The 20,291-nt window shown below is 63.4% G+C and overlaps 1 protein-coding gene across 3 annotated transcripts; it reads left to right on the top strand.

Annotated features, from left to right (window-relative positions):
• The first annotated feature begins 95 nt into the window (after window positions 1–95).
• On the top strand, window positions 96–18,538 carry CYTH1 (cytohesin 1). Of its 3 annotated transcripts, none has more exons than XM_037403185.1 (13): window positions 96–176; window positions 9,501–9,583; window positions 10,645–10,709; window positions 11,484–11,550; window positions 11,760–11,878; window positions 12,231–12,311; window positions 12,440–12,552; window positions 12,626–12,774; window positions 12,876–12,988; window positions 15,960–16,038; window positions 16,354–16,425; window positions 16,802–16,956; window positions 17,170–18,538. In XM_037403185.1, exons 1-13 carry the CDS (start codon window positions 155–157, stop codon window positions 17,246–17,248), a joined length of 1,197 nt encoding a protein of 398 aa, XP_037259082.1. In that variant the 5' UTR covers window positions 96–154; the 3' UTR covers window positions 17,249–18,538. The 3 variants fall into 3 exon arrangements, with proteins under 3 accessions (XP_037259082.1, XP_037259074.1, XP_037259065.1); XM_037403177.1 differs by lacking the exon at window positions 96–176 and adding an exon at window positions 4,240–4,596; XM_037403168.1 differs by lacking the exon at window positions 96–176 and adding an exon at window positions 7,545–8,331 and having other exon boundaries at window positions 12,876–12,987; window positions 15,962–16,038.
• The last annotated feature ends 1,753 nt before the right edge of the window (window positions 18,539–20,291 follow it).

Genomic DNA, 20,291 nt, shown 5'->3' with positions numbered 1-20,291 from the left:
ACTATAAATTCGTGGTGTTTATGGCTCGGCTCGGCTCGGCTCGGGGGCGGGGCACCGGGGGGGCTGGCCGCGGCAGTTCCCGCGTCACGTGACGCTGCCCGTGGCGGCGTCGGCGGCCTCGTCAGGCGGGCGGGTCCGGAGAGGCGGCGGCGGGATGGAGGAGGAGGGCGGCTACGGTCAGTGCGGGGCTGGGGTTGCGCCGCTGGGACCCCCCCCTGCCCCACCTGGGCCGGGCCGCGGCGGGGCACGCTCCGGTGCACGGGGCCGCGGTGGGCCGCGGGGAGGTGGGGGGGTTCCCCGGTGGAGCAGGGGCGGCTCTGCCGGGCGGGCGGCGTGTTCGGGCCGGGCCGCTCCCAGGTGTGGGGCCGGGCGGGCGGGGGCGGTGGGAACTGCGCCCGCAGGTGACGGAGCGGCCGCTCGCCCACGCGTGGCCGCGGCCTTCGCGGCATCGGCCGGGCGGGGCCGAGGCGGCGGTGGAGGAAGCGCCGGGAGGAAACCGGCGCCCGCGGGGAGCGGGGCGAGCTGCTGGGGCCTGACCCGGTGGCCCCGGCGCGGCCTCATCCTGCCTGGGGCTCAGCCCCAGCGGCTCCGCACTGCCGGCGCCGCGCTGCCACAGCTCACGGGCCGCCCGCGGGGCCGGTGCTGCCGGGCTCTGGGACCGGCTGCCTGCACGCCTTCCCTGCGCCACTCTCACTTTGTATTCAGCTGCTGCCTCTGAGCACTGTCTGAGTTGAGGCTCCGCAGATCTGTAGGGCAGGCTTGTGCCGGTGGCATCCGTTGAGTGGCTCGCCAGGACCCTGGCTCCGGAGCGCATCTGCCTGGCGCAGAAGCGCCTGGTGTGTGCCCAGGGTCCGCTGCCAGGGTGGGCCAAGCAGGGCAGCACAGCTCAGGGGCTGCAGGTCCCCTTTCTCGTGCACATGCAGTTTGCTTTCCTGCTTTCTTCCATCCACCGTGTCTGCAGAGTGTTCCAGTGCTGAGGAACAGGACTGGGCAGGAAGGTGCTGCCTCTGCCTCAGCCCTCTGAGGCAGGTTCCTGTGGGTCAGCAGGTGGGTTTTCCTTGAGCTTTGCCGAGCAGGTGGCTGAAGCCTGTCTGGCTGAGATCTGAAACCAAGGTTTGGATACTGCAAGCTTTACTGGCAACCATTCTTCCTGAGTGCTGAGGTCACTCAGGCACTGCTGGTGCCAATGAAGCCACTGTTGCTAGCAATGCTGGTTCATGGGCCAGCTTCCTGCCTGCCACAGTTGTGCAGTGCAGCTGATTAGGTGGCTGCCGTTACACCCCAGAAGTGACTTTGCACAGCAGTTGACTGTGCAAGATAAGGTGCAAGTGCTTGGCCCCGCTGGTGTGCGGCCCAGCATGGGTGTTGTCAGATGCAGCCCATTAGCAGGAGAGTACTGCAAGGAGTGATTCTGCAAGCAGCCTCTCGCTGCTTCCTAGAATTGCCTGGAAGATGTCCTGGGTTGTCTGTCAGCATCAGAAATTGCCTGATCACCATGCTGCAGGGGCCACAGGGCAGCTGCAGGATGGGCAGCACAGCCATCTCCAAATCCCTGCCACTGTCCCTGTTGCAGGGTCATTGCAATCTGCAGCTGTTCTGAAGCCCTTGAGCTCTGTTGGTTTTGCAGAGGACAGTCTGCTGAGGCCTTGGCGTGGTGGGAGCCTGATGGGGAGGCTGTTGCTGGTGGGATTGCGCTGATGCCAGTGCCTGCCCCACAATACGTGGCCCCTCTCCAGCCATCTGCATCAGCAGAGAGCAAATCCCAGGGTGAGCAGCTGGTGGCACAGATGTGGGCTCCCCCCACTCCTGCCGGGGTGTGGCCCCACGCTTCCGCCCCCTTCCCCCCATCTCCTTGTGGGGACTGAACCCATACCTGGATTGGAGCTGACCAAGCACGGTGGTGCAGGGGCAAAGGCCTCTGAATGGCAGGGCAGTGGTGTTGCATTGGGGAACCAGCCCAGCTGCTCTTGACATGCTGAGCTGCAGCACCAGTGAGCAGCTGTGGGGAGCAGAATCCCATCCCAGCACTACCTCCTGTGCTGGGCCCTGTGTTGGCTCAGACCTGGCCCCTGGGTGAGGGGGATTGGGCAGCACTGGTAATCCTGCTGCACCCAAGGGATTACTGCTCACTCTGTCTTGGGGGATTAAGGGATTTCTCTAAGCTGGGTTGATGCAGCCTCCTGCAAAGCAGCTTGTGCCTGGGGGGGCCTCGCTGTCTGGGGCAGGATGGCCAGTGCCACGGGGTGGGGTGGTCCATGTGAGGTGTGGGAGATCCCCAAAGGAGGGTATGCTGTCAGGTCCCCTGGCAGGCTGGGGGTCACCGCCCGGGGGGAATCCCTGCCCTCTCCTTGCTGCCAGCCTGCACAGCCCTGTTCTGCCAGCAGGCCCTGGCAGGCCCCTGGGCATGGAATCAGCTGTTTTGGAGGCAGCTTGGGACTGCCGTGTGCACCAAGGGGACCAGGGCCGGGAGGCATGCTGCCAGGGGAGCTGCTGGTGACGCACCAGCCCTTTCTCTGGTGTGGTATGGGGTGAGCTGGGGCAAGTCACTGGGCCCATCTTGGGGGGCAGCTCTTCCGCAGAGCAGGAGGCTCCCAGGTTAAAGACATAGGGACAGTGTGGTGATAGCAGTGGGCCTGGAGAGCAGAGCCAGGGGCCCGGGCCGGCAGGGCTCAGGCAGTGCAGCACTGAGCAGAGGCAATTACCCCATTCCTCTGCTGAGATGTTTGGGAGCAGAGAATGATCAGTCATATTGCTGACACTCAGCAGTTACACTTCAGGGACGCAGCAGGGCCTGCATCTCCTGGAGTGGCTGTTTCAGCCCATCTGTGTGCTGGGCAGTAGGGCTGGGGTCGGACATTTCTGCTCTGGGCCTGAGGCTGGAGGGAGGCTGCTCTCTGGGGCCCTGCTTTCTGGCACGCAAAAGATCAGGGCTCAGAGCCATGGTTAAGGTGACCCCAGGGTGTTTGTGAACACTCTGCCTGACCTGAGCAGGGTGTGAAGATCAAGCTGCACGTCCAGGTCGCTTAACATGGGACGTGCTGCCTGGCCCTGCTTCAGGGTGGCTGGAGCACCCATGGGTGCCCTTGCCACGTGGGGGTTGGTTCAGGCCTGGGCAGGTGCTTGCCACATCACGTGCCCAGATCAGCCTCCCTGGCTCCTCTCGCCTGCTCTTTTGCTTCCTGGCAATGCAGCAATCACCACTTCAGCCCCTGGCAAAGGGGAAGTAGCATCCAAACCAGAAGGTCGGTCACGTCAGCAGAGAGTGCCTGGCTGCCCTCGTGAGCCTGAGAGCTGCCCTTCTCCATCTTTCCTCCTGTCTCCAGTTATATGGCTTGTGGGCACCAAGGTCCCCTTCTGCCTTGCACCCTCCTGCCTGCCAGGGCGGCTTCCTCCCAGGGCGCCCTTCCCTGCTGCCTGCCTCATCAGGGCTCTTGCCTGCCTGGCTTGGGTTTCTCCTAGCTCAGCACGTCCCCGTGCTTGCCAGCGCAGGTGAGCAGAGCTTGCTGGCTCCTAGCAACCAAGAGTTGGCAGCCAAGCTGTCCGTGGGGTGCTGCCTCGTGCCCCAGCAGGCTCTAGGGTTTGTTACTCATGGCCATGCCCTACACTCCGGGATTGCTCCTGCTTTAAGGGAAAGAGCTGTCAGTCCGGTTTGGATTCACTCAGCACCTGTGGGGCTGGGGAACACAGGTGCTGCAGGGCAAGAGGGCTGTGCCTTCCCCCCCGCTCCACAGCTGGGTCCGAGGCTGGGATCCTGGGGCAGGACTTCCCCAGTTCCCAGACCCCAGGACTGCATCAGAGCGTGAGGTATCTCCATTGCCACCAGGGCATGCCTGGAGCCCAGCCATCTGACCGGCATTGCCGGGGGACTGGCAGAAGGCGCAGCAGGCTTGCCCGTGCACAGCACGCGGGGCAGGCTGAGCCTGTCGGAGCTGTGCCGGGACTGGTGCCCGGGCCCTGCACCCCACAAGTGGGAGCCGTGGCAGCACCTCCTGCTCCCCAGGCCTCGCCAGAGCCGCCTTGTCTCTTGGTGCACCTTCCTTTATGCAGTGCTGGTTGCTACGCGACCGTCGGCTCCCGATGCTTAATGCTCTAATACGGAGAGATAAAACAGCTCTAAAAATACCCCGCTGCTGGCCCTCCGCGGGGGCAAGGGGGCTGCTGGGGGCAGGCAGCCCGGGGCGGGAGGGCTGCTGGGGAGTTCCCAAACTCCTTGTCCTCTAAGTGGCTTTGAGCCGCCGGCCGGAGCGGAGCATCGGGAGCGGAGCGGGCTGGTGTGCAGGCAGGGAGCGGCGGGGATTGGCTGGGGCTGCTGCGTGGGCTCCCGCAGCTGGAGCTCCCCTGCCAGAGCCGCCTTCCCTGGCTCCAGCCGGAGTGGGGAGTCCTCCGGCTCCCCTGCCTGCACCCTGCCCGCGGGCCCCGACACGGGGGAGCCTGCTGCTCAGCCACACGGCACCTACCGGGCCTCTGCCTGCTCCTGCCTGCCCTGCTGGAGCTGCTGGTGTCCTGCACGGGACCTCCGCAGCATGGGGACGGTCAGCGAGCTCTGTGCCTCCAGCTTCCAGGCCTTCCTTTGCCCCTCAGTGGCTGCCAAGGCAGGTAGGTGCTTCATGCCCTTCCCTCTGCTCACTGCAGGGTCCCCATCCCCCTGGAAGTCACGGCAGTGCCTGTGGCTCCAGCTCCATATGGTTCTTGCTGGCAGTGGCACAGAGAGTCCTCGCTGTCTCGCCACCTCTGTCCCCCGCACACTACCAGCCTACCCAGGCTCAGGCCTCTGCAAGCACTGAGCCCCAGCAGGACAGCTGAGCACTGGGCTACCTTGCGTGGCATTGCCCTGCACCGGTGCCAGGTGCCATGCTGGGGTGGGGGGTGCTTGGGAACTGGTGGCAGCAGCGGCTGGGAGGTTGCACGCAGCCTGGTCCTTACCTTGCCCCTTGTCTTCCTGCCCTGGGCGATGCGTGAGCACTTGGCCACCCTCGCTGCTGTAAGGGCAGCTCAGGGCAGCATTGTCAAATGGAGATCTGTGTGGGAAAGCCCAGTGCCTGCTGCACTGGCGATGCTGTTGAGGGTTGGCCGCCTGTGTGAAATGCTGCTGTCTGTGAGTTCCTGCCTGAGCATGGGACTAGGTGTGGCTGTGTGGTGGGGCATGGGGCTGTGAGACCTTCTGTGGCCAGCCCTGTGCCGTGGGCATTGTTCCTCCTGAGGCCCAGCACAGTGAGCGGAGTGGAGAGCCAGCAAGGTCCCCGCCAGGCTGTGCTCCCAGCACCAGCACAGCGCTCAATGTGTGTGCATGTGGCTGAGCCAGTGCTCGCCCAGCTGCACTGTGGGTCAGGGGTCTGTGCATGGGGAGCATGGCAGCCTGGAGCTGCCAGGAAGTGAGGCAGCAGCTGTGGATGAGGGTTCCCTGCCAGGCTCTGTGAACAGGGAGCAGGGCTGACAGGCAGGGCTGCACGGAAACAGGACGAGGCCCCTGGCTGGCTCTGGATGCAGGGTCCAGCTACCTGGGAGGGTCTTTGCTGGAAGTGTCTGTCCCCAAACTCTTCTCCTGACACACCTCAGCTGTCGGTAGGGAAGGATGGGGCTAACGCAACCCAGGATGCACACACAACATGGTGAAAACAGGATGTGGCGCGCTGAGACGGGCAGGAAGCTTCTGAGGGCCCCATGGGCCCCCCAGCCATGGGGCATAGTGGGAGCAGGCAGTGGTACCCCACAGCAGAGCCCAGCAGCAGCCGCTGGCAGCACCCTGGGCTCATCCCCATGGTCTACCTAAACTCTGCCCTTTGCCCCTCGAGCGCAGCCGGGTGCAAGTGCAGCGTGGGCTGGTGGGAGGACTGGTTACTGCTGCAGCACAGCTGTGGGCCAAAGACAACGTGAGACTTCCAAAGCTCTCCCTCCCTTTGCTCCATTGCCAGTGTTCTGGGTGCTGCTTCTCCATCTCGTGCTGCTGAGCAAGATTTAGCTGAGTCAAGGTGGCCGAGGCTCATGCAGCCTCTCCAGGCAGCTGACAGCGGGACAGGGATGTGCTGGGGTTTTGCTCCTGCTGCAGGCATGGTCTTGCAAGCCCCAGACTGTGCCGCACAGTGGTCCTGTACTGAGCAGTGGGGTCTGTACAGGCACCCAGAGCAAAGGGCCAAGGTAGTGGGGAGCAACTTCCCATGAGGACCAGCATCACCCCTGGTCCCAGTTGTGGTCCCATCCGCCAGTGTGAGCTGCTGTGGAGTCTGCAGAGGGCAGCTGGCACTGGTGGTCCTCACAGCCCTCCCAGTCCTGCCTGGAGCTCAGTCCTTACAGCCTGAGCACGACCTGGACCTGCAGTGGGGGATTCTGGCAGATCTCCAGGGGAGCTGCGGGGCAGGGCCGGGGCTCTGCTGGGAGGGGGTGACCCCAGCTGGTGAAGGGGAAGGGACCCCAATGTTGCAGTGAGCTCAAGATGTGCTGGGTCAAGTGTCCTGGCAGCCTCCAAGGAAGGAATGACAGAGCCAGCCCCCAGTACCTGCCTGGCTGGGACCCCAACACATCATGTCCCCTGACCCTGGGGCCGAGAAGGGGGAGCAGTGTGTTTCCCCTCCTGGCTGGGAGCAGAGGAATTAAGGTGCTGGCAGCCCTGGGCTGGTGGTGACAGGAGCAGGGAGTTGAGGCTCCTGCTGAGGCCAGGATGATGCCCAAGCAGCCCTGGAGCTCATTGGCCTGGCATGGCCCTGGCACAGCCCAGGAAGCACCCGGGTGGGCAGGTGTCTGCGCCCTGAAACAGCAGCACCTCTCTGGAGCCATAGGCAGCAGGGGCATGGCTGACAGGGCCTGCCAGGATGGTGCTCAGGGCAGAGGGCAACGGTGAGCTCAGCCCAGGAGTTCAAGGAGGCTAGTGGGGCCAGGATGAGGGGGAGGCAGGGGGGCAGCTCCATGCTGCCCCACTCCTGTGTCACCCACTGTGCTAGCTTGTCTTAGGGCAGTGGGGTGGGAAGCAGAGGGGGCGAGCATGGCTTCCGTGTATCACAGGGTGCTTTGCTTTGGGTATGGTGGGAGAGGGGGAAGTGCTGCTGCTCCCAGTTGCCACAGACCCCAGGGAGCCTGGGACGGATGGACAAATCCTGCCGGTGCCCCTTGCTGCCCTCCTGCTGCTGCTGCTTCCCGGCCCCCTGCACCGGGACCCCATGCTAACAGGGAGCATACGCCAGCACTGGGATCAGCATGCGGTGGGTCGCTGTGCCCCAGCTCCAGCGCCAGGCTGAAGCCAGAGCAGCCAAGCGCCTGCCTCAGCCTCCCCATCCCCGCAGCACCACTCTGCTGCCGTGAGTCTCGCCAGCCTCTTGGGATCCGCGCAGGCTCTGCTCGGCACGGCGAGGCGGGTGCTGTGTGGAGTGCCAGGGAAGGGTTAACGCCCTCTTCCTTTCCCAGAAAAGCTCTTGCGTCTGGGGTTTCTCTTCCTCTGGCTGCTGCTGACATGGCTGGGCCGGTGTCACGAGTGCTTGCCCTTCCCCGCAGCAGCGCAGGCTAGGAGGGACCTTCCCAGGCTCCGGTACAGACCCGCTGACCACCTCTGCCCTGCAGAATCTCATCCTCTGCTACACCTGCCCTGGGGCCTGCCGAGACCCCTGCCCGCTCGCAGCTGGGCAGTGGGAGGCAGCGCTGCTCCTGCCTGGGCTCGCTTTGCTCTGGTTCCGCCCGAGGCCGGCTTGCCTCAGGGCATGTCCAACCTTGGCACTGAATTTCACCTTCCCTGCGGCCGCAGTGTTGGGAGGGTCCTGCAGCACATGCTGCAGCTTGAGGATTTGGAGGTTTTGTGTCTGGCAATGGGCTTGCGATGCAGCTTGGCCCTCCTGCAGCAAGCCCGGGCTTGCAGTGTGTCCTGGGTGCCGGGCAGGAGGGGCCGGGCACCTGCGGGGACGGCACTGGGGTGTGCATATGGTGCTTGGATGTATTGATAAGGCAAGGCCTCTGGTATTTCAAGTTTACATAACTTTTAGCCCTGGTGCCATGAGCGGGGTTGTCTGGTTCGTACTTGCTGGTGTCAGAGACTGAAAAGATTGGGAAGTGTTGCTGTCGTGTCTGAAGATATGGTGTCGCAAGCCAAGGTTGCTCCAACCTTGGCAGTGGGGGAACTTTGTGAAGGAGGAAACTTGTCAGAAAGCCTGAGCGGAGCCAGGGAAGTGCTGAGTCCAGAGATTTGGTTCACGTGGTCACCATTGCCCCAGGGGCACGTGCAGCTCCCACTGAGGAGGCAGCAGCAGCTCTGGGAGGAACCGTGCATGGTTGAGGACAGTGCTAGTCTGAAGGCATGCTTTGTCCCTGGGTGCTGGTATGGGGCAGGCAGCCATGCTGGGGACACTCTGGGTGAGTCTGGACTGGTGGCAGTGGTGGCTTGGAGTCCATGGTCATGGTGGCACGCAGGGCCTTGGCAGAATGGAGCGGGAACGTTTGGGGAAGGAGAGGGCAGTGGCAGTGCCTGTCCCCAGCACCACGGGGTGTGTGGGTAGGAGGCAGCCTGAGGGCCGAGCCAGCAGCTGCTGCTGCCACCTCCCTTGGGGAGAGTGCTCTGGAGGGACAGTGCTTTGGTGTTCTCATGGGTGACCTTGGAGTTGTGTGCAAGGGAGCTGGTGGGACCCACTGGCAGAGGTGTGAGGCGCAGGCAGTAGGCAAGGGCTGGCAGCGCTGCTGGAGTGAATGTGGGTAACCCTGGGGACAGGAGGGAACAGGAATGGGATGCCATGTTACTGCAGAGTGGGAGGTCATGCACTGGGAATGTTGCAGGAGCTGTGGGACTCGGGGAGCAAGGAGGGGCATGTGGTGGCCCCAGGCTTGATCCTTGGGAGGGTGTGCCTGGCTCCCGCAGCATGACAGGGAGGTGTAGATGTCATGGCACACAGGCAAGGTTTATCAAGAGGATGTGCCAGCTATGGGCGCTGGCTTGGAAAGATGGATTGAGCGCAGAGGGGGCTGTAAGGACAGCCAGGAGCTGTTTTTTGTTTGGGACTGACCCGGTGCAACAGAGCAACCCTCCAGATCTATGTGGAACTCATGCCACGGGGCACAGCAGAGCTACTCTGCCACAGCAGGGACTGGGACAGACAACAGCACCAGTCCAGCCAGGGTAGAGTGGAGTTAAACAGGACTTGGCAGGGCCAGGGCCGGCAGGAGGATCGCTGGAGCTGGTCCAGGGGCCATGCTGGTCCTCTCTGCCTGAACTACCCAGCTGCCTTGGGCTGAATCAGCTGGAACTGGCGGTGCCCAGTTACTCCACTGCCCAGTTACCCCACTGCAGCCACTGCTTGGCGGGGCGATGCCCTGGCTCTCGCATTCCTCGCATGCCATCGGTGGCACTTAGCTGCTGCGTGGGGCCAGGGATGCTGATCGCCAGCCCTGCTCCACCGGGTACCCAGCAGCTCCATATCCCAGCTCCTGACAGGCCCCAGGCTGCTGGCCGGGAGCAGAGACTGTGCCTGGAGCCTGGCAGGGACAATTCCCATGGCCACGCATGCTGACCTGACCATGTCTCTGCTCAGTGCCCAGTGACCTGACCCCAGAGGAGTGCCAGGAGCTGGAGAACATCCGACGCCGCAAGCAGGAACTGCTGGCCGACATACAGGTGTGATGCTGAGGGCCACTGCCCGCACGTGCAATCCCCCTGTCCTGAACGCAGCTGTCCCCTGGGAGGGAGGGGACAATCTCCCTGCCTGTGTCACTAGGCAGGGTCCCTGCAGCCCTATCCAGGGTCCCTTGCCCCGCTGTAGGAAAGGTGAGGCAGGGAGGAGAGGCTGCCCTGGCTGGGGCTGTCTGTAACAGCCATGGGATTGGGGTGCAGCACTGCAGACCTGCAGAGCCTGTGCAGGAGCAAGCCCAGGCAGGGCTGTGGGTCGGGTTTGTGCTCCCGTCCCCTTTCCTTGCCAGCCCCTGGCTCCTCGCATCCCATGGGGGCTCTCATGGACCTTGTGGGGCAGAATATAGAGCTACTGGACCTGCAGGGCAGGGTGGGCTGGGCCGACGGGGTGAACGCCTGCGGCTGCTGCGGGGAGCCCATGACCTGCTTGCCCAGTGGTGCTGCCTCTGCAGGGCCCCAGGGCTGGGGAGAAGGTCCCAGTGGGGCATGTGGGCTTGGGCTGGCAGCTGACCTGCCCTGCAGCCATGGCTTCTCCTTGTGCCCTGTGTGCTTTTGCCGTTCCCCGTGGACTGGGGCACCGGCATCTCCGTGCCAGCCCCTCCCTGGCACAGGCAGGGACTGTGTTTCAGGGCCAGGCCACTGCCCTGGCCAGCGACTGCGAGGTCAGTGCTCATCTGGGACACTCGTCAGTCATGTCCCTGATTAAGGCAGCAAAGGCTAATTATTGCCATATGCTGGGCATGATCTAAAGGGATTAGGGGGTAATTTTGTTAACCTCTGAATCTCTTCCTTCCTGTACACTCAGAGCATGGCGAAGGTGCAGGGGGATTAGCAGCCAGGTGCAGCCAGCCCCTCTGCAAGTGCCCCCCCCCCTCCCCGAGCTGGCTCAGTCCCAGGGCAGCCCGCGGGTGGGAAGGGGGGAGGGAAGGAGTGGCTTCTGGGGCCCCCTCGGGGAATAGCCCCAGGGCTACCGTCAGGGCTGGGGGGCTGGAGGGTTTGGGAGGGAGGAAGGCAGGAGCCTCCTGTCTCAGTGCTTTCTCTCCGCTCAGCGGCTGAAAGATGAGATAGCAGAAGTGACGAATGAGATTGAGAACCTGGGGTCCACGGAGGAGAGGTGAGTCCTCTGCTGTTGCAGCAGCCCAGGGCCTCTGCTGAGCCCCCTCCCCTGTGGCGAGGCCATCCAGTGCTGGATGCCGGCTCGCTCACACTGTGTGGTGGCCAGTGGCGGTTGAGCTGTGCAGCCACATCCCGTGGGTGCTGGCTGGTGCAGGTGGCTTTTCCGGGTGCTCTGAATTCCTTGGAGCGGCAGCAGGATCGCAGTCTGAACTGCTGCCTGCAAAGGTCTGTTTTTCTAAGCCTCAGCCCCTCTGTCTGGCCACAGCGACTGTCTGACTTTGTTATTCTGAGCTGGTGCAGGCAGTGCCAGCCTGGGATTAGGGGATCCTGGCAGCCGATGGGAGCTGACTCCCTGTGTTTTTTCCAGTCACCCACTGGGGCATGAAGGCTGTCACCCTCACGCTGGCCCCACTGGGGCCTGAAGGCTGCTCTCCCCAGAGCCCCGCTGCACCCAGCTTGACCTAGTCTTCCCCCAGGCAGAGGTGACCTGCCAGGTTGCTATACCCAGCACCCCTTCTGCATGGGGTGACCCCATGGATGGGGCATGGCAGGCCAAGAGCAGCCCCATGCTGCTCTGGCACAGAGTGGGGCAGAGACACGAAGCAGTGTGCCAGCTTCGTCCCATGCAGGTTCAGCACAGGGGGCCTGGCCCAGAGTTGCTCAGCTCCAGTTCGGTCCACGCTGACACCACAGAGCTCTGCCCAAGGGGCGAGGGAGGGCAGGAGGCAGCCAGGTCCCTCCTGGGTACTAAGAGCTGCTTTGTGCCTTTCAGGAAAAACATGCAGAGAAACAAGCAGGTGGCCATGGGCCGGAAGAAGTTCAACATGGATCCCAAGAAGGTACTGTGGGGTGTGGGCTGGGTCAGGAGTGCAGCAGTTCACCAGCCTGTCTGGGGCCATGCTGGGCTCTGCCACCTCACATTGCAGGTGCCTGGCTGCCCACAGGGACCAGGGCAGAGCCAGCACCCAGGGCAGGGGCTGGGGAGGCAGTGGGCAGGCTGGCAGGGTCAGCAGCAAGCCCCAGAGCAGCTTCTCTTGCACCATTCCAGGGCATCCAGTTCCTGATCGAAAATGACCTGCTGAAGAACACGTGCGAGGATATTGCTCAGTTCCTTTACAAGGGAGAGGGCCTCAACAAGACAGCCATCGGTGACTACCTGGGTGAGAGGTACGCTAGCCTGGGACAGCTCAGGTCTCCTGAGGGTGCCCTGGGCTCTCAGCCCCTGAGAGATGGGACACTGCAGCTCTTTGAACTTACAGGGCGGCTGAGTGGGGCCACACAGGGGGCCAGGCACCCTGAGTGTTAGGGCCAGCTGGGGGGCTGTTTGATCCGTGGCTGGCACTTGCAAGAGGCCGGTGTGTGTAAACCAGCCCAGGACTCAAGTTGGGGGCACATAGCTTCAGATTTCCCCCCACAAATAAAAGCAGAGTCTGGAGCCGGGCAGGGAGACACAACGCCACTCGGCAGTCACAGGACGTGCTGCTCATGCATCCCTCATGCTCTGGCTTTGTTCCCGCAGGGATGAGTTCAACATCCAAGTCCTGCATGCCTTTGTGGAGCTGCACGAGTTCACTGACCTTAACCTCGTGCAGGCCTTGCGGTGAGTGAAGGGGGCCAGGAGCTGAGCTGTGCCCCATCAGGGGAGATGGGCGGAGGGCTGTAGCAATGTGAGTGTGGCTGGAGGGCACGTGGAGCCCTCAAAGCAGTGCAACACCATGCTCTTCACAGGCAGTTCCTGTGGAGCTTCCGACTGCCTGGGGAGGCACAAAAGATCGACCGGATGATGGAGGCCTTTGCCCAGCGATACTGCCAGTGCAACCCTGGCGTCTTCCAGTCCACAGGTGAGTACCTGACCTGGCGCCCCTTTCACTGGCCATCCTGCCTCACAGCTGACTTTCCCCTCTGCCCCTGTAGACACCTGCTACGTGCTCTCCTTCGCTATCATCATGCTGAACACCAGTCTGCACAACCCCAATGTCAAGGACAAACCCACGGCAGAGCGCTTCATTGCCATGAACCGTGGCATCAACGATGGGGGGGACCTACCCGAGGAGCTGCTTCGGGTGAGGGATGGGATATGGAGGCACCAGGGCTGGACTGCAGAGCTGGCCCATCACAGGGTTCCTGGGTGGAGCAGAGCTGACACCATGTATCATTGTACCAGAATCTCTATGAAAGCATCAAGAATGAGCCCTTCAAAATCCCTGAGGATGACGGCAATGACCTCACCCACACCTTCTTCAACCCCGACCGGGAGGGCTGGCTCCTGAAGTTAGGTGAGTGCTGGCAGCCGTGGCCTGGGGAGTGCAGGTTCTCCCCAGGGACAGAGCTGGGCTATGGGTGCGATGGCCTTGGCCTGCCTACACCTCGCCTGCTGGCCTGGCTCCTCAGAGTGTGACCCTGTGGAAGGGCAGGAGAGTGCAGAGAGGGACACAGTCCCCCCGTGGGGAAGGCGTCCATACATCCAGCAGCCCTCCATCTTCCCTTGGCTGGGCGGCAGGAGCAGATTCACAGCTGACAAGGCCCTGCGGTGCAGCTGGGTGGGCATCCCAGGGACTCCTGCCTCTAGGTTGGGCAAGGCCTGGCCTACAGAGCTAGTAGCAGAGCCTGGTGTTGGAGCATGGAGACCGTGAGGCCCTCCTCATCACTGAGTCACAGCAGGGTCCCATTGGAGCGGGTCCCATTGGAGCAAGCCCCCAGGAGTGAGCGGCAAGCTGCGTGCATCCCCCCCTCCATGCCACAGACGAGTCCCTGCCTCACCTTCCCACAGCATTATCACTGCATCCCGGCTCCACATGCAGGCAGCGTGCATGGCATCCCCGCAGCCCTGCTGCACAGCCCGGCTCTGGCGGCCGGTGAGCTCATCCCACGCCCTGGCTCCTGTGGCTTCTCCTCGGCAGCTCTGGGGAATCCTGTGCCCAGGTTCAGCGAGGGGGGGACAGGGTGCTGTCAGGACCAGGGTCTGGTGGGGGCCTTTCCCTCAGGCTGTTGCTGGGTTCCGGACTCTGTCCACTCTCCAGGGTATGTTTCTGCCATACTGTCACCCCCTCAGGATGGGAAGGGGGCCATACTCCCACCCCATGCCCTGACGAGGGCAGAGCCTGGCCTGGGGCTGAGCAAGAGCCATCTGCCCCCTGGCTCTGGGGAACACGGGGGAGAGCCCCAGACCTGCTTCCCCTGTCCCTAAGCAAGCCCAGTGCCCTGCTGTTGGAAGAGTTGCATGCACAGCAGGTTGTCACCCGCTGCCATGGGGCCGTGGGTGGCTGGTAGTGCAGAGAGGCGGCTGTGGGCACCAGCTTGGCTGCTGTGGCTCAGCCCACTCATGGGGCTGGGAGGGACCCTGTGGAGAGGCCAGGGGGTGGGGGGAGCCAGGCCCTGCAACCCCCCAGCCGAGGAGATCCATCCCACAGAGCCACAGTGAGCCAGGGCAGGTCAGCACCCGCGGCAGTGCTGCCAGCCTGGCCCCTCACAGCTTCCCTGCTGCAGCCCTGTCCCACTGACCTGCACAGGGCAAGGGGGGTTCTTTGGTGTTTCGTCTTTTTATTTTTTTTCCTTTTTTTTTTAATTTTCTTTTCTCCCTCATTTGTATGTTTCCATGATTTGGCTCTTCCTTTCCTTGCCCCCAACTCCAGGAGGTACGTACCCCTCTCCCCTGCTCTGCTCACGCTGCTGGGGCTTCGTTTCCTTTTTGTTTTTAATTGCTGGTGATTAGTCTCATTGCTGCTGCTGCTAACCACCCGCACTGCTCCGGGGACCTCGCCTGCCGAGGGGACAGCCCCACCACCACCAGGGCAGGGACATGGGGTACCAACTCTGCTGATACCGACCACTCCCCAAGGCCTGCTGGCCCTCTCTACTGCCCCAGTGCACCCCACGGTTGGATGGGGCCATGGCTGCTCCTTGCCCAGCTGCTGGCAGGGGCTGCCTGCCCATCCATGCTATGCCCTGTCCGTGGGCAGCTCATCCTGGCCGCAGTGGGCCTCCACGTCTGGTGCCCCGAGGGATGGGGACTGTTTTGGGGTGTCCTCGGGAAGGGTCTCAACCTTGGGGGGGGGGGGGGGTCGGTGGGTGCTGAGTGCCTGAAGCTGGATGGGAGCAGGCAGGAGCCATCTGCGCCGTGCCCTGTGCCGTGCTGAGGGCTCACAGCAGTCCCTGTGCTGGGCACTGGCAATGCCCCAGGTCCTTCGCCTGCAGCCCTGGGGTGCCGAGGAGCATCAGTGCTCCCAGCTGGGGCTGTGCTGCCCCCAGGTCCTACCTGGCCCCACACCCCTGTGGGCCCTAAACGCCAGGCTCCTGCACTCCCCGTGCCATGGCACCCTGCCTTGGCACATAGCCTCTTCCCACCAACAGCCCCGGGAGAGGAGGTGGCCCTGAGGAATGCCGGGGGCTGGAGAGGGTCAAGTCCCAGATTTTGGGGTGGGCTTGGCTGGAGGGAAGCAGAGGGGCTTTTTCTTCTAGGAAGCACTGGCCCCAGCCTGGCTCAGGGGCAGGGGCTGGGGTGGACAGCCAGCTGGCATGGGGGAGCAGGGAGGCACGGGGCCTTCTCAGCAGGGTGGAGGAGATGAGCACGGCCCCCTGTGCACACAGTGTCTCCTCATATCCATGCTGGACCTGGGCACATGGCCTTGGTGCTCATCCCATGGGTGGCAGCACAGCTGGCCCTGCTGTGATGGCCAGAGCACACTGGCACGGTGGAGGGGGAGCTGGGCCCAAGGGCAAGCAACCCCTGAGCCCAGGGAGCAGGTTCTCTGTCTGTGGTGGCAGCTGTGAGACTCGCTCTGGCCAAGAGTCTGTGAGCCACGGCCTTGGGCTCATGCCTTGCCCCAGCACCGGGCTGCACTGGCTGGAATGCAGCGGGACTGTGATCAGTGTGAACAGAAAGTCTCTGCATCCCCCGAGAGCTGCCTGGCTGCAGCATCCTCTGGCCATGCTGAATCAGTGTTTTGGGTGGGAATGGGCACGCAGCGCTCCTGACCCGGCACCCCCACCACCTTCCGCCTCCATCCTCATCCATCTGCTTTCCGCTCCTGCTCGTGCCCTGCCCGGCGTGGTGTGTGCTGCCTGCTACTGCTGTGCCCGGCGCCCGCCGGGCTGCCTGGCTCTGCTTGCACCCCGGCGCCCAGTGCTTGTCTGTGTGTGTCCGCATGGGCTCCAGCACTGCCGTAGCCTCTGCGTGCCACGAGCCTCCAGGCACGTGCCCAGGCTGCGCTCTGCTGGGGCTGCACACAACCTGTTTCTTTCCACTTCCAGGAGGCAGGGTGAAGACGTGGAAGAGACGCTGGTTCATTCTGACCGACAACTGCCTTTACTACTTTGAGTACACGACGGTCAGTGACCTTTTTTTGGGGTGTGCTGAGCTGGGGCAGGGAAGGCTGCCGGATCCAGCCCCGTGCTTACGTGCCTTCGTGGCACAGCCTGGGCACAGCATACTAGCGCGGGGCTGGCGGCCTGCCTCTTGCTGTGCTGGGGTGCTGGTGACTGTCAGGGTGCAGGATGTGACCCTCAGGCTGGGTAGCACTTGATGCCTGCACAGGGGGGTGTTGGGGAGGGGGCTCTTAGCAGCATCCAGCCCTGCTGGGGGCATGCAGGTGGGATTTGGTGGTGCCCAGCCTGCAGCTGAAGCCTCTGCTTGGCCCCACCAGGATAAAGAGCCCCGTGGCATCATCCCCCTGGAGAACCTGAGCATCCGTGAGGTGGAGGACTCGAAGAAGCCCGTGAGTGCTGCAGCAGTGTCCCCTGGGGCTTGAGGGGCAGCCCAGGTGCTCTGCTTGGGGCAGGAGCTGGGCAGGGAAAGCTGGGAGGTGTTACAGCCCCTGAGGGATGGCCCAGGGAGAGGTGGGGGGGTCCCGTAGTGGTTGCTTGCTCCACTCATCACAGCAGCTGGGCACAGACCTTGTGCTGGTCACCATGGTGTCCAGGGCTGGTGGCCGTGCACATGGGGGTCTATGGGGTGATGATCACAGTGTGTCCATCCCTCTCTGCTGCATTGGGGGTGGCTGTGCCAGGGACCCAGTGTGCTGCCTCATCCCTCCCAGCCTGGGGTCCCCTTTGGAAGTGGGAACTACCTCTGAATGGTCTCTTCCCTCCCAGAACTGCTTTGAGCTCTACATCCCTGACAACAAGGACCAGGTGATCAAGGCCTGCAAGACAGAGGCAGATGGGCGCGTGGTGGAGGGGAACCACACAGTGTACCGCATCTCTGCCCCCACGCCCGAGGAGAAGGAGGAGTGGATAAAGTGCATTAAGTGAGTGCTTAGAGGAGTGGGTGGCAGGGTGCTGGTCGGGGACATGGTGCTGGGCAGGGGCACAGCAGGGACCTGTCTGCTTCCTGGGGCACCCTGCAAGGATGGGGAGACAACAAGCTTTTCCAGGGGCACCCACCCACATAGGTCAGACCCAGCCCTACAGCAGTTTTCAGCTGGCTGTACAGCTAACCCGAGCCCTCGTTCCCCTGCCAGGGCAGCAATCAGCCGGGACCCTTTCTATGAGATGCTGGCCGCAAGGAAGAAGAAGGTCTCCTCCACTAAGAGACACTAGCAGCCACCACTGGCCCTGCAAGGCTGGTATGCCCTGGCAGCCGGAGCGTCCCCACTCCCCAGGGGGCTGCCGTGCTGCAGCCTGGCCCTCAGAGCACAGGACCCAGCTTCAGCTTCACAGTGTCTTTACTGAGGGGGAATGGGCATCTCCGTGGCTCTTTCCCCCCACCATCACTGCCTCATCTCCAGGACAGCATCTTCACAGGTTTGAGCTGGGACACCAGCACCCCTGGGCGGAGGGAGCCCCATCCTGCCCCAGGCTCCGCTGTGAGGTGGGAAGCGCCATGTGTGCGCCATCCTCGCCTCCTGCTCAGCAGCCAGAGCAGGGCTCCATGGGCTCTCTGCTCTTGATCCCACCAGCAAGCGTGCCTCTGAGAAGTGACACATGCCTCTGGATCCCCACAGCACCCATCTCCTGAAGTACTTGGGACGTCCCACTGGGAAGGGTGGTGGCTGGTGGTTAGCAGCTGGGGGTTTTGGGTTGCTGCAGGCACCAGGGTGAAGGGCAGCTGCCCCAGGGGAGCTGGGGGGCCCTGCGGAGGCATGACTCCTGGCCCGCGTTGTAGTGGGCTTGGGTCTGTCCTGGGCTTCCCCACGCTGCTGCCTTGGACCCTCCCAGCTGTCCGCTGCACTAGAGATGGTCCCCATGGGCACCAGGAGGGCTGAGGGGCAGGTGGTTGTCACCATCACAGTGTGCAGTGCTGCCACAGGGAGCACGTATATGTCTTTGCCAAGCCGTGAGGTGTTGGAGTGTGGGTGAGGGCCCTGTCTGGCGTGTGGCATTGCCCCCCAGCACATGCCTGCAGCAGTCCCCTCGGCAAGGGGCAGGGGAGGCTCTGCCAGGGGTGGCCGTGGTCTAGGGGTGGCCATGGTCTCCTGAAGCACAAGCCATTGCTCCAGAGCGGGTGGTGGGACATGCCCAGGGCCTGCACCAGGGACAGCTGCTGTCAGGGGGTGGGGGGGTGGGGTCTGGCTGGGCCAGGGTCTGCAGCCCCCCTGCCTCTGCCTTGCAAACACCTGTGTCTTGTCCTGTTTCCCCAGCCACCATGCATGGTCTGGAGGGAGGCACCTGGATCAGTATTAGTCTATTTATCAGAGGTGTAAATACTCCTGTATAGTTTTCTCCTTTTAGATTATTTTGTATGGCAGGTCGTTCTGTGCAGAGGCCTCTCCAGAGGGTGGGGGGGTGGCAGGATTTTTTATTCTAACTTTTTTTTTTTTTTTTTTTTTGCCATGACCTTGTAAACTAGTGCTGAGGACCGGCAGCAAATAAACACTGAACTGCGCTCAGCCTCTGCCTCCTGTGGTCTGTGTGTGTCTCAGGACGGGCAGGAGCCCCCAGCTCTGCACTGCCAGCTCCTGCCCTGTGCCCCAGCTTTGCAACCAGGTTCAGCTTCTGCTGGTGCCAAGATTTCGGTGCCTGGCACCGCAGCAATACCATGCTGGATGAAACTGGCAGTGCTGCAGCCAGCATGGTCCTGGTTTGAGCCTCGACCTGTTCCCATCCACAGCCTCTCGTTTCTTGGTGCACAGGGAGGTGTTTGTGTGCCTTGTGCCCTCACCAGCTCCCCTCAGCTTGCCCTGGCCACCAGCAGTGTGCCTTAAGGACCTCACCATAGGGTGCAGGGTGGCAGTGCTGGGGCAGGATGGCTCCTGCCACCCACTCAGTGTGCAGTGGGGCTGGCAGCAAGCTCAGCTGAGCAGGGGGTGGCTGCCAACCCGCAGCGACCTGCAGGCTGGACCATGCAGTGCTGGACCCTCCGGCTGCACAGCGGCATGCATTGCACTGGTGAGAGGGGCCTGGGACAATGGGTTGGTGGGGCACCGCCATGGGTACCCTCACGTCCTAGCTCTGCCAGATGGCTGAGCACCAGGGAGGAGAGCAGCCCAGCCCTGCCGGCAGTGGAGCTGGGGGGGCAGGTTGTACCCAGGTGGTACCAGCTGTAAATGGAATGTGAGCAAAAGGCCCCATGCCTCAGATGGGGCAACCCTTGGCACTGTGTCGAGACCCCAGCAAAAGTGGAGGATATGTGGGCAAGCAGACCTAGCCAAGGGGTGCCAGGCGGGGATGCAGGGGGGAGAGGGCAGCTCTGCTGTTACGAAGCAACTGGGGTGGTGCTGGTGTCAGTAGAGGCCAGTGTCGGTTGGGGCTGGTGCTGGTCGGGGCCAGCGTCAGTTGGGGCTGGGGCCAGTTGGGGCTGGTGATGGAGTCTGTTGGGGCCAGTGTCAGTGTCGGTTGGGGCTGGTGTCAGTGTCGGTTGGGGCAGGTGTCGGTTGGGGCCGGGCCAGTGTCGGTTGGGGCAGGTGTCGGTTGGGGCTGGTGTCGGTGCCGGTTGGGGCCAGTGCCGGTTGGGGCCGGTGTCGGTTGGGGCTGGTGTCGGTGTCGGTTGGGGCCGGTGTCGGTTGGGGCCAGTGCCGGTTGGGGCCGGGCCGGTGTCGGTTGGGGCTGGTGTTGGTTGGGGCTGGTGTCGGTGTCGGTTGGGGCCAGTGTCGGTTGGGGCAGGTGTCGGTTGGGGCTGGTGTCGGTGCCGGTTGGGGCCAGTGCCGGTTGGGGCCGGTGTCGGTTGGGGCTGGTGTCGGTGTCGGTTGGGGCCGGTGTCGGTTGGGGCCAGTGCCGGTTGGGGCCGGGCCGGTGTCGGTTGGGGCTGGTGTTGGTTGGGGCTGGTGTCGGTGTCGGTTGGGGCCAGTGCCGGTTGGGGCTGGTGTCGGTTGGGGCTGGTGCCGGTGCTGGTGCCGGTTGGGGCCAGGGCTGGTGCCAGTCCAACTGGAAGTGGCTGGAGGCTGCTGGAGGGCTGAGAGGTGCGACAGGTGGGGGAGTGGTGCAGCCGGGCAGGATTGGGGCAAGCTGGGGGTGCTGGAGCTGGGGGGGGGGGCAATGGGGCTGGGCAGGGATGGGGCCAGTTGAGGGTGGTGGGGCCAGGCACGGTTGGGGCCAGCAGCTCCTGGTGAGACCATGGTGTACAAAGGGGAGGCTGAGGGCAGTGGCAGGGCGGGTGGCGAGGGGAGTGCGGAGGGGTTGGGGTGTGGGGTCTGCATAGCTGCTG

Source organism: Falco rusticolus, chromosome 1 (genome assembly GCF_015220075.1).
Source record: "Falco rusticolus isolate bFalRus1 chromosome 1, bFalRus1.pri, whole genome shotgun sequence".
Lineage (NCBI taxonomy): Eukaryota > Metazoa > Chordata > Aves > Falconiformes > Falconidae > Falco > Falco rusticolus.
This window is presented reverse-complemented; position numbering and strand designations above follow the sequence as displayed.

Coding starts and splice junctions, on each gene's coding strand:
- CYTH1 (XM_037403168.1), top strand. CDS start 8,055: ATGGTGTCGCAAGCCAAGGTTGCTCCAACCTTGGCAGTGGGGGAACTT. Junction 10,710..11,483: donor CTGGGGTCCACGGAGGAGAG/GTGAGTCCTCTG, acceptor TGTGCCTTTCAG/GAAAAACATGCAGAGAAACA. Junction 11,551..11,759: donor TCAACATGGATCCCAAGAAG/GTACTGTGGGGT, acceptor GCACCATTCCAG/GGCATCCAGTTCCTGATCGA.